The sequence below is a fragment of the Ovis canadensis genome, chromosome 3 (assembly GCF_042477335.2).
Source record: "Ovis canadensis isolate MfBH-ARS-UI-01 breed Bighorn chromosome 3, ARS-UI_OviCan_v2, whole genome shotgun sequence".
Taxonomy (NCBI): Eukaryota; Metazoa; Chordata; class Mammalia; order Artiodactyla; family Bovidae; genus Ovis; species Ovis canadensis.
Window position 1 is genome coordinate 95,103,929 of NC_091247.1, and position 13,002 is coordinate 95,116,930.

At 45.9% G+C, this 13,002-nt stretch overlaps 1 protein-coding gene across 1 annotated transcript; it reads left to right on the forward strand.

Moving 5' to 3' along the window:
• The first annotated feature begins 6,455 nt into the window (after positions 1–6,455).
• On the forward strand, positions 6,456–12,749 carry SPR (sepiapterin reductase). The gene is made up of 3 exons (XM_069580500.1): positions 6,456–7,130; positions 7,726–8,016; positions 11,948–12,749. Exons 1-3 carry the CDS (start codon positions 6,809–6,811, stop codon positions 12,136–12,138), a joined length of 804 nt encoding a protein of 267 aa, XP_069436601.1. The 5' UTR covers positions 6,456–6,808; the 3' UTR covers positions 12,139–12,749.
• The last annotated feature ends 253 nt before the right edge of the window (positions 12,750–13,002 follow it).

Consider the following 13,002-nt stretch of genomic DNA (forward strand, 5'->3'; position numbering starts at 1 on the left):
ACACTAGGCTTTAACAGTATGTGAGCTGAGAACCTCCAGATATACAAGCTCCTAGAGAAAACTCCTGAGAAAAAATAAAGCTGAAGTCATCATTCTCCCCAATTTCAAAATATATTACAAAGCTTTGCAACTGAAACAGTATGGTATTGGTAAACCCACAAATTCGGTTAAATAATTATGACAAAATAAAAATAAAATTAAAATGACAAAGAGGCCAAAAACATCAAACAGGGAAAGGACAGTCTCTTCAATAATTGGTACTAGGAAAGTTGGAAAACCTTTTGCAAAAGAATGAAATCGAGCCACTATCTTACATAACACACAAAAACGGAACTAAACGTGGATTAAAGACTTGAACATAAGACCTGAAACCGTAAAATTCCTAGAAGAAAGCATAAGCTGTAAGCTCCTTGATATATTGGTCTTGGCAATGATTGTTTGACTCTGACACCAAAAGCAATAAAAGCAAAAAATAAACAAATGAGAGGGTATCAAACTAAAAAAACTTCTGCACAGTAAAGGAAACTATCAACACTATAAAAAGGGAAATCCACTGAAAGAGAGAAAATAATTTCAAATCATATATCTGATAAGGGACTAAAACAGACAAATCATACAATTCAGAAGCAGAAAGCCAAACAACCCAATTAAAAATGGATAAGAGGATCTGAATAGACATTTTACCAAAGAAGACACACAGATGGCAACAGACACATGAAAAGATGCTTGACATTATTAATCATCAGGGAAATGCAACTCAAAGCCACAATGAGATATCACTTCTTACCTGTTAGAACTGCTGCTATAAAAACGACAAAAAACAAGTGTTGGTGATGATGTGGAGAAAAGGGAACCCTTGTGCACTGTTGGTGGGAATGCAAATTGGTGCAACTACCATAGCAAATAGTATAAAGGTATCTCAAAAAATTAAAAATAGAACTCCTATATGATCCAGCAATTCTACTTCTGGGTATTTATCCAAAGGAAACAAGAACACTAATTTGAAAAGAAACATGCATCCCTGTGTTCATTGGATGAGATGGTTGGATGGCATCACTGACTCGATGGACATGAGTCTGAGCAAGCTCCAGGAGTTGGTGATGGACAGGGAAGCCTGGCATGCGACAGTCCATAGGGTTGCAAAAAGTTGGACACGACTGAGTGACTGAACTGAACTGTGTTTATTGCAATATTATTTACTATAGTCAAGATATGGAAACAATCTAATTGTCTAAGGATGAACGAATGGATACAAAAATTGTAAGAAGGCAATGGCACCCCACTCCAGTAGTCTTGCCTGGAAAATCCCATGGACGGAGGAGCCTGGTGGGCTGCAGTCCATGGGGTCGTGAAGAGTCGGACATGACTGAGCAACTTCACTTTCACTTTCCACTTTCATGCATTGGAGAAGGAAATGGCAGCCCACTCCAGTGTTCTTGCCTGGAGAATCCCAGGGACGGGGGAGCCTGGTGGGCTGCCATCTCTGGGGTCGCACAGAGTCGGACACGACTGAAGCGACTTAGCAGCAGCAGTAGCAGCAGTGCTACTATTAAATGAATTCTATGAGCTGTGTTGCCCATGAAGTATTATTCATAAATTACTGAAATATTACTTGAAATAAGACAGGTGGGAGGACAGGTACAGCAGATAACAATTTTTCTCAGAAAAGAAAATTTTTCCAGGCTCTCTTCCAGTCAAGCAAACCATACTCTCCTTGGGTGCTATTTACAAATAGTTCCTCTTAGAAGCTGCTAAGTTTAGAAGAGGTTAGGCCATCCCTTTATTGTTCCCTCCTTTCTTCAAAGCCTCGCACATGGTAGAAATTCAATAAATCCTGAATGAATGAATGGATGGGGCTGTGCTTCCACCAATCTGTTATCTGAGGCCAGGAGAGCAGGGGAAGCTATTAAAGTTTACTTAAAGAGCAGGCCTTTGGGCCAGTACAAGAGAGCTTCGCTTTGAAGCAATCAAATCTAACCTCTGTATCTTCCATCCTTAATAGATAAGTGAAAAACAGGGGAGCTTCAAATGATATACAGGTATACAGAGTCCTGTCCTTGTTAAAGCCTCAAAAGCCTCCTCATCTCATCCTGAGATCCACTTCTGCACAATCCCGCTCAGTGCCCTGGCTTTTAATGTTAATTTTAAGTAAGAATTCAGCTATGTATCACTCAGTTCAGTCCAGTCGCTCAGTCGTGTCTGACTCTTTGCGATCCCATGAATCGCAGCACGCCAGGCCTCCCTGTCCATCACCAACTCCCGGAGTTCACTCAGGCTCATGTCCATCAAGTCAGTGATGCCATCCAGCCATCTCATCCTCTGTCGTCCCCTTCTCCTCCTGCCCCCAATCCCTCCCAGCATCAAAGTCTTTCCCAATGAGTCAACTCTTCACATGAGGTGGCCAAAGTACTGGAGTTTCAGCTTTAGCATCATTCCTTCCAAAGAAATCCCAGGGTTGATCTCCTTCAGAATGGACTGGTTGGATCTCCTTGCAGTCCAAGGGACTCTCAAGAGTATTCTCCAACACCACAGCTCAGAAGCATAAATTCTTCGGCGCTCAGCCTTCTCTACAGTCCAACTCTCACATCCATACATGACCACTGGAAAAACCATAGCCTTGACTAGACGGACCTTAGTCAGCAAAGTAATGTCTCTGCTTTTCAATATGCTATCTAGGTTGGTCATAACTTTCCTTCCAAGGAGTAAGCGTCTTTTGATTTCATGGCTGCAATCACCATCTGCAGTGATTTTGGAGCTCAGAAAAATAAAGTCTGACACTGTTTCTACTGTTTCCCCATCTATTTCCCATGAAGTGATGGGACCAGATGCCATGATCTTTGTTTTCTGAAAGTTGAGCTTTAAGCCAACTTTTTCACTCTCCACTTTCACTTTCATCAAGAGGCTTTTTAGCTCCTCTTCACTTTCTGCTGTAAGGGTTGTGTCATCTGCATATCTGAGGTTATTGATATTTCTCCCAGCAATCTTGATTCCAGCTTGTGCTTCTTCCAGCCCAGCGTTTCTTATGATGTACTCTGCATATAAGTTAAATAAGCAGGGTGACAATATATAGCCTTGACGTACTCCTTTTCCTATTTGGAACCAGTCTGTTGTTCCATGTCCAGTTCTAACTGTTGCTTCCTGACCTGCATACAGATTTCTCAAGAGGCAGGTCAGGTGGTCTGGTATTCCCATCTCTTCCAGAATTTTCCACAGTTTATTGTGATCCACACAGTCAAAGGCTTTGGCATAGTCAATAAAGCAGAAATAGATGTTTTTCTGGAACTCTCTTGCTTTTTCCATGATCCAGTGGATGTTGGCAATTTGATCTCTGGTTCCTCTGCCTTTTCTAAAACCAGCTTGAACATCAGGAAGCTCACGGTTCACGTATTGCTGAAGCCTGGCTTGGAGAATTTTCAGCATTACTTTACTAGCATATGCGTCATTAGTGGAAAACAAATGTTTCCCTACATCTGTGAGTGATGAAAATCTTGGCAAACTGGAGCAGTCTTCTTTCCAAGAGGTGCTGTTGGCTCACCTCAATCAGAACCCAGCTTGCCAGGCATTCCCATTACTCCAAAGAAGCTGGAAATTCTGATGCTATGTTAAATCTTCCAGTTTAGAAATGTCACCTCACATTTTAAAAGGAAAAAAAAAAAAGCCCTATTGGCCAAACAAAACACAAGCACAGAATTTATCTGGGCACTGCTTTAATCTCTGCCACTGTTGCAGGGAGAACTCTTAAAAAGGAGCATCATAGCATTACTGAGTGCAAGCTTGTGTTGCTCTCCGTACAACAGGCCAGTAAATTGAGAGACGAGGTGTTGGGGCAAGAGATGGTAACTATTCAGAAAGCCAGCAGGCTGAGAAGATGGTGGAGGAGTGTTCCACAGAATCATCTTACCCACGTTAGAATTTGGGTTTCTTTTATACCTAAAGGGGCAAGGTGGGTATGGCTAGTTGCAAACTTCTTGGTGCTAGAATCCTTTGTCCTTGTAGGTCTCCAGTAGGTAAGGTCTAAATGTTCCTATAAACCTCCAACAAGACAAATGTTATCCTCCGTTCTGCAACTTTTCGTTTCTATATGAGTAAAAGTGTTATACTTTTAAAGGTCAGAGTCTAGAGAATGCGCAGTCCCACGTACTTCAGGCTTAGGCAACACTTTTTACAAAAGGTACAGAGCCAGCCTGACCAAAGCACCGGCACCAGAGCACAAAGGTTAGAGCGAAAGGAATAGATTCCGTATGGAGCCAGGTTTGTTTTTCTCTGTTGCAACAGGTATTGGAAAATGAACACATCAAAAGGGAAAAGGGGTTTTGGTGTTATTGTATAAATGTGAAAGTAATTGCAGTAAATTCTACCATTTTCTGGCTTCCAATTCAAACTCAATTTAGAGATTATTCCCTTAACTAAAATTGGTAGTCTTGACTCCCAACATCAGTTAGCATAAATACTTATCTTCTTTATCCTATTTTACATAAAAATGTTTCAAAATAATGCTATGCTATATAAACAAATAAATCTACTAATTTTTCCAGTTTCATTTGTTCTTAGAATAATTTCCACAGTGATGTACTGCAGTCCGGGGTGTACATTTTACAAAAAGTCTGTGGTAATGGCACCTAAGTGGAAAGTGAAAAGCTTCTCCCAAATTGTTCTGGTGTTCACAGTGACAGCCCAAAGGACAAGGGAGCAAAGTGCATTTTTCTAAGAGCCTTGAAAGGCAAATTTGTTGTCTATCTCTGGGGCAGGGAAGAGCCCTGTGTGGACCTGGGCTAAGCTCTGAGAGTTGCCTACCATGCTTGCTGAACTCTCAGGAGACTGCTTTGTAAGGAGATCTGGGGCCATCTGCCAACTTTCCCATTTTGCCTCTAAGAAATGGAATACTTCCTGCCATATCAGTAAACAAGGATGTCACAGTCTTCAGCAGCCACCACAGGTAGTGAGCTGGTGAGCCCTGAGGGAACTCATGGTTAGGGTTAGGGTTTAAGAAGGAAAGAATACTTGCCATCTAGTGGCCACCAGACTGCAGCCACTCCCTGTGGTGAGCTCTGAGGAACTTAGGGAGGTGAAAACAGGATACTGGCCCCTGAAAGCTAAGGCATGTATCAAAGGAATGATTTCAGTGAACCCAGACTCTTGCAGCTTCCCACACATAGAAAAGTGCTAAATTCCTTGACTTGGGTCATCTGGTTTTCTTTAACAATAATCTTTTGATGTTCAGATGACCTGCCATTTGTTGCAAAACTTCTGTGTAACCTGGTACCTCTCCTTGCCTCTTTGGAGTTCTTTCAGGGTTTCTTGAAATGCTATCTCCTTGGCTTGAAGTCCTAAAAATTCCCACCAAATAAAATAGAACTTATAAGTTGTGAATATTTTTTTTAAGTTGAGACCTCTCTGTGAAAAAATAGCCAGAAATGTGGGTTTTCTAAGCACAGGCCTGGTCACTTCTGAAAAGCTGAATGTGGGAGTGGATGGAATTGCCTACGAGGAAGAGTGTGGCATGAGTGGGTGCAGGATCCCAGCGAACACAGGACTTTAGGGACAGAAGGAGTGAGAAGTCTCAGAGAGGCAAGGGGAATCTGTGTGAACACAGCAGAGAGAAGACTCTGTTCCCCCAGAGGCTGCTCTGGGGTGGCGAGTTTCCCCATAGTGAAAAGGAATTCATAGGGCCTGGACCCCATCTTAGGCCTGTTCATGCTGATCATGCTCGGCCACCTCTCCAACGGACTCTGGACTCTGTGCTTAGTGCCTATGGAAACTACAATAGAAGGATAAGACCCCCCTCCAGACAGAGGAAACTTGAAGATCACATCCAGGTTACTCATCGCCTAAGAGAAAACATACTCTAATCACCCCTGCCTCTGGACAGGTCATAAGTTCTTTCTGTATCTATCGGAGTGTAACGGCAGGCTTACTGATTATTAACTGTTTGAACACCTAACACTTGATAACATTTGAATAATGGGCTTATTGTGGTTACATTTCCTTCGTTTTATGTAAGTCTCAAGGAAATTGGGGTGGTGGGTTCGGACACATACACACAGGGCATAAAAGATTTTCACAAATGCTGGTCAGGGTCCTTGGCTAAGAGGAGACTCTGCCTTGGGCCCACCGGTGCAATAAACTGAACTCCGCTATCTGCATTGTCCTTCTGGGTGAGTTTGTTTCCCGGATGGCGTGGCTAAAACATTAGTAGGGACCCTAGTCCCTACACTGTGGCACGTGCAGAGGTGTCTAGCAAGAAGCAAGATGGCTTAACCTGGAGGCAATCACTTAAACTGGGCTTCGCGTGTAGCTCCGTCGATAAAAGAATCTGCCTGCAGTGCAGGAGACCTGGGTTCGATCCCTGGGTTGGGAAGATTCCCCCAGAGAAGGAAATGGCAACCCACTCCAGTATTCTTGCCTGGAAAATCTCATGGGGGCTGCAGTCCATGGGGTCGCAAAGAGTCGTGCACGACTGAGCGACTAACAATCACTTACACAAGGAAGTTAGGTCTGAACTCGGGAGGAGAATGAGTTCCACAGGGGCACTGATGGGTTTGCAGGGCAAAGGATGAGGCCCGCGGTCCGTACTGGGCCAAGATTTCCTGTGGGGATTCTGCCTCGGATTTAGTGTCTTCACGCTTTAATTTTGCAGTCGCCTCCTCTTTCACCGCCTGCGGCCAAGGAAAGGCGGCCGGCGCTCTCCTTAGGCTCCCGCCGCTCTCCTTAGGCTCCCGCCCTCGCCGGGCGCTGCCTCTGCCTCCCTCCGCGGCCGCCCCGCCCCCTGCCGGGTCACGGTAGCGGCTCCAGCTCGCAGATAGGAGGCATGGAGGGCAGCGTCGGCAAGGTGGGCGGCCTGGGGCGCACCTTATGCGTGCTCACTGGGGCTTCCCGGGGCTTCGGACGGACGCTGGCCCAGCTCCTGGCCCCGCTGCTGTCGCCCGGCTCCGTGCTGGTCCTAAGCGCCCGCAATGACGAGGCCCTGCGGCAGCTGGAGGCCGAGCTGGGCGCCGAGCGGCCAGGTCTGCGCATCGTGCGGGTGCCCGCCGACCTGGGCGCCGAGACCGGCTTGCAGCAACTGCTCGGTGCTGTGTGCGACCTCCCCAGGCCCGAAGGCCTGCAGCGAGTGCTGCTCATCAACAATGCGGGTAAGACGCCCGTTGGCCGTGAGCGCTTCGAATACTGCTTAGCGTCCCGTTCTGTTTTCCCTTTCATCCCCCTCGCTTCTTGGAACTTTAAAGGTGACTCCTAGGAGTCAGCAAAGACGCCTGGAAGTCCTAGTTTCAGCGAGTTGTGGAGGAAGATCTAGTGTTGTCTGGGCGGCTCATTGTCCCCCCTTCTCGCCCCCTCGCTCCCCTTCCTGTTTCAGCGCCATTTGTTCCAGAATGCCTGCGGTACTTTTCTGATCCTCTTGTTCGGCGCCCTCTGGCGGAGACCTGAATTAGGGCATGGAGTCCGCCCGCAGTTGTAAATTTCCCCCACTTATCCAGATGGCCCCCAGAGTTCCCCTGAACCCAGCCCCAGAGCAGAGCATGCCCCTTCTCAGTTTGAAGCTTCGGGTAAGGGGGTTCCCCAGATATGTCAGTCTGCAGGGCTGGGAAGAGGGAGGCATCTTCAGAAGCCCTAGAGAAACTCCTTCTTTAGGGGTGGTTGGGAAGCGGGTGTCTGAATGAATTTGAAAAGGGCTGGGAGAAGCGAAAAACCCGCCTTGCACTGAGTGATTCGTAAGATCTGGTTTTTCAGGCACTCTTGGAGATGTATCCAAACGTTGGGTGGACCTGGCTGACCCAACTGAAGTGAACAACTACTGGACTCTGAACTTGACTTCCACACTCTGCCTGACTTCCAGTATCCTGAAGGCCTTCCCGGACAGTCCTGGCCTCAGCAGGACTGTGGTTAACATCTCGTCCATCTGTGCCCTGCAGCCCTTCAAGGGCTGGGCACTGTACTGCGCTGGCAAGGCTGCCCGTAACATGATGTTCCAGGTCCTGGCAGCAGAAGAGCCTAGTGTGAGGGTGCTGAGCTATGCCCCAGGTAGGTGAGGCTTTACTGCCATCCGTGTTCTCAGAACTGGCTGCTTACCCTTTAGGGACTGGGCTAGGAGCCTTCTCTGTCTCCTGCAGGAAAGGCCCCAGAGAGGATGTTGTCCTTGAATCATGACCCATCACTCCTTAAGGGAAATACAGGTTCCAAGGAAGTTAGGGCTGGTGGCGGCAGGAAGCTGTAGTTAGTGGATATGGACTGAGAGTGGGGAGCTGCCTGGACTTGAGGGTGGGGACAGGAAGGCTGTGATATTAGAGCGTGAGAGATGGTTAGGATTTTAGGATTTGAATTCCAGGCCTGTGCCTCATTTCTTCATGTGAAATGGGAAAGATGTTACCTGTTTCACAGGGCCATTTGTGGAAGAGAATGAGGTCAAACTTGTGGAAGTGATCCCAAACTGTGAAGGACTATCCAATTGTTCAGTTCAGTCGCTCAGTCGTGTCCGACTCTTTGCCACCCCATGAGTCGCAGCACGCCAGGCCTCCCTGTCCATCACCAACTCCCGGAATTCACCCAAACTCATGTCCTTCAAGTCGCTGATGCCATCCAGCCATCTCATTCGCGTTTGTTAAATAGGACTTATCATACTGTACGTCTCTCTCTGCATAGGAAAGCCTTGAAGGCAGGGATTATGCACTATTCATCTTTCTGTCCCCAGCTTCTCGCAAAGCACTCCACTAAGCCAGTCTGCAGTGAATGTTAGCTGAATGCAGAGCAAACAGACATTATTGAATGCTGACCATCCCATGCTGAACTGTGCTGGAACACTGGGGGATGCTGTGATAAATAAGATAGAGCCCCATTCTCATGAAATTTAAAGGAGGGGGGTGCCTTGTGACAGTTGGCCTGTCTTCCCTGCCTTCCTCCCAAATATATACTGTTATTCTTGCAGCTGACATTCAACGTAGCACCCACTCTGAGCTCAGCCTCAGACTCAGTCAACAGAGAGCAAATGGAAACCATAGTCAGGAGCAGAACAAACTCCAGAATACCACGTGACTGGTTTATGTCTCAGGGAGCTTGCCGTGGACATTGTGAGAAAGTTGAACATTTTTGTGGGGCTCTTAGGAATGAAGGCTGAGACCAGTTGGGTTTTTGTTTAAGTCTCCGTCTCTGGAAGAATGTCCTAACAGGTGTCCAAAGATGGAATGAGCTGTTTGGAAAGGAAGCAAATCCCTTCTTACTGGGGATGCACCGATATTTGATTGAAAGATATTTGAGGATCAGGAGGGTGGTTCTTTGAAGTCCAAGATTCCTTGATTTTCTGCCCATGAGGTCCATTGACTCCAAATTCTGGGGTGCTGTGGTTCCCCAGGTGAGAAAGTACTTACAGGGATTTCTCTGATAGTTCAGTGGCTAAGACTCCGTGCTCCCAATGCAGGGGGCCTGGGTTTGATCCTGGTTCAGGAACTAGGTACTACATACCACAACTGAGAATTCACATGTAGCAACTAAAGATCACACCTGTCACCACTAAAAGATCCTGCATGTCACCACTGAAAGATCCTGCATGTCACCACTGAAAGATCCTGCATGTCACCACTGAAAGATCCTGCATGTCACCACTGAAAGATCCTGCATGTCACCACTGAAAGATCCTGCATGTCACCACTGAAAGATCTAGCAGCTGCAACGGAGGTTGGAAATCCACATGCCACAACTAAGACCCAACACAGCCAAATAAATAAATAAATACTTTAAAAAAATAAAAACAGTGAACTTGTAAGAGTTCAAGAAGGAAGCACTTTCTGGTGGTGTGACCAGGGATGGCGTTATTGGAGGCAGCTAAATTGGACATTGATCTTGAGGGCTGCTTCCATATCAGCAGGTGGAAGGCACTCTGGATAAGTGGATGTAAAGGTGGGAACACTCTCCAAACTCACTTTTTGAGGCTAACTTTATCCTCATACTAAAATCAGGCAAGGACACTACAAGGAAGGAAAATTATAGGCCAAAATCCTTGATGAGCAGAGATGCAGAAATCCTCAGCAAAATTGTTAGTGAGCCAAATTCAAAAATACTTTAAGAAGATTGTATACCATGATCAAGTGGGATTTATCCGAGGGATGCAAGGATGGTTCAACATCTGCAAATAAATCAGTGTAATACACCACAATAACAAAAGATAAAACTTGTATGATCATCTTAGAGAAAACAATGTGAAAAATCAGTTACATTTCTATACACTAATAATGAAGTATCAGGAAAAGAAATTAACAGTCCCATTTACAGCTGCATCCAAAAGAATAAGGAGATAAAAGACTTGTACACCAAAAACTACAAGACACTGATGAAAGAATCTCAAGAAGATATAAAATGGAAAGATGCCATGTTTGTGGATTGGATGAATTAATATTGTTAAAATGTCAATACTCTCCAACCCAATCTACAGATTTAATGCAATCTCTATCAAATTTCCAGTGGCATTTCTCACAGAAATAGAACAAGCAATTCTAAAATATATATGGAACCACAGAAAACTCTCAATAGCCAAAGCAGTCTTGAGAAAGAAGAACAAAGATCCCCAGCATCATGTTCCTTGATTTCAAACTATATTACAAAGCCACAGTAATCAAACTAGTGTGGTATTGGCATAAAAAATAGACACAATTTACCAGTGAAACCATCTAGTCCTGATGTCTTGGAGAAGATAATTTGGAGTTGAAATAATAGCTTCATAAGCTTAGATGTACAAATCTCAGAGATTTGAGAAGTTGTCAGCTATCATTTCTTTCTTTTTATTAATTTTAATTGAAGGATAATTACAGAATTTTGTTGTTTTCTGCCAGATATCAACATGAATCAGCCATAGGTATACATATCCCCTCCCTCTTGAACCCTTCTCCCATTTCCCTCCCCATCCCACCCCTCTAGATTGATGCAGAGCCCCTGTTTGAGTTCCCTGAGCCATATAGCAAATTCCCATCAGCTATATGTTTTACATATGGTAATGTAAGTTTCCATGTTACTCTCTCCATACATCTCACCCTCTCCTCCCCTCTCCCCATGTCCATAAATCTATTCTCTATTTCTGTTTCTCCATTGCTGCCCTGCAAATAAAGTCTTCAGTACCGTTTTTCTAGATTCCGTACATATGCATTATTATACGATGTTTGTCTTTCTCTTTCTGACTTACTTCACTCTGTATGATAGGCTCTAGGTTCATCCACCTCATTAGAATTGACTCAAATGCATCCCTGTTTATGGCTGAGTAATATTCCACTGTGTATATGTACCACAACTTCTTTATCCGTTCATCTGTTGATGGACACCTAGGTTGCTTCAATATTCTAGCTATTGTAAATAGTGCTGCAATGAACAATGGGATGCATGTGTCTTTTTCAATTTTGGTTTCCTCAGGGTAGGAAACCAAGCTAGGAGTGGGATTGCTGGGTCATATGGTGGTTTTATTCCTTGTTTTTTAAGGAATCTCCACACCGTCTTCCATAGTGGCTGTATCAATTTACATTCCCACCAACAGTGCAGAGCGTTCCCTTTTCTCCACAGCCTCTCCAGCATTTATTGTTTGTACAATTTTTGGGAACGACAGGGAGCCACCTAGGGCCATGGGAGTTGACCTGGTGCTGGAGTAGGCTGGCTCGGGAGGCCCTGAGAAGTTGGTTGCTCACTTCACTCTCCTCCGACAGGGAGGAGAATGTCTCTCTCCACTCTGGGACTTTGAGGAGGAATGATGGGGTAGTGTGAATCTGTGGATTTGGTAGTCTAAGGGGACCGTGTTCAGTGAACTTTGGATGAGCCTAGAGCTCGATAGTGACAGTGTGGAGCCTTTGGTGATGCTGACCACATGTCAGCCAAGGTGAGGTGTTGCCTCTGGCCAGACCTGACTCCACCCAACTCCACACATACATCAGGGGCCCCTGCCTCAGCCATGTCCCCTCATCTTCTGCTCTTCATCCCCTAGGTCCCCTGGACACTGACATGCAGCAGTTAGCCCGGGAGACCTCTGTGGACCCAGACTTGCGAAAAAGCCTGCAGGAGCTGAAGAGAAAGGGGGAGCTTGTGGATTGCAAGATATCAGCCCAGAAACTTCTGAGCTTGCTGCAGAATGACAAGTTCAAGTCTGGAGCCCATATTGACTTCTACGATGACTAAGACCATGCCCTTGGTTTTAGGGGCTTTCTTCCCCCTCTTACAGGCACACCCAGGAGCCCTGTGCCTCCCTACATGCTGCCACAGTGGCGCTGCCAACCCTGCCTTACACAGATAAGCACTCATGCTTACTGCCCTGCCCACAGATCCAACCACCTGTGAGGGCCCTGGGTGGCTGGAGTCCCCAGTTTTCAGTTACCTGTAGTAGGAGTGGACTTGGGAGAGACGAGTTATGGCTGTTGGTGTTCTTTCTCCCTAGAAATAGAATTTTAGGGATGGGAAAACTAGGACAGGAAGCTAAAAACACTGAGAAAAGGAGGCTGGGTCTCCGGCCCATGACCGGCCCACGGGGAAGGAGGGATGAGCTAGTGTCAAACAGGAGGACCCATGTAAACTGACAGATGGCCTGGAGGGATAGGAGGACAGCAAAGTCCCAGCCCACAGGGATTCTCTTTGCCAGGGTAGCAAGACCTTCGCTTGAACTCTGTGTCCTCATTCTGATGCTTCCTCCCTCCAGAATCTGCCATCTATCCACCAGAAGGGGGAAAGGAGCCTGAGAGTTTCTGTACATGTTAAAGGCAGATACAAATAAAATGTGGATTGTCCTTTATTAATACCTGCTTTCTCTTCTGATACAGGTCCTATGACTAACTCCCTGGTTTCCTCGACTCAAGGGGTATTCCTGAGGCAGTTAATCCAAACTTGGGGTGTTGCCCTCATGTCCTGGGGCGTCTTGGGGCTGTCTGCCTCTTCTCACAGAGCCCCACTCAGTAGCAAACCCAGGTTCAAACAAAGTTGTCCTAGGTGGCCTGCCCAGATACCTGTGCCTCCATTATGCCTTTGCCTATTCTTACCCCAGTCTTATGC

What these genes read in the sequence shown, in the direction of transcription:
- SPR (XM_069580500.1), top strand. Translation starts at nt 6,809, where the DNA reads ATGGAGGGCAGCGTCGGCAAGGTGGGCGGCCTGGGGCGCACCTTATGC. An exon ending in GCTGCTCATCAACAATGCGG is followed by an intron (nt 7,131 to 7,725) that starts GTAAGACGCCCG and finishes CTGGTTTTTCAG; the next exon opens with GCACTCTTGGAGATGTATCC. An exon ending in GGTGCTGAGCTATGCCCCAG is followed by an intron (nt 8,017 to 11,947) that starts GTAGGTGAGGCT and finishes TTCATCCCCTAG; the next exon opens with GTCCCCTGGACACTGACATG.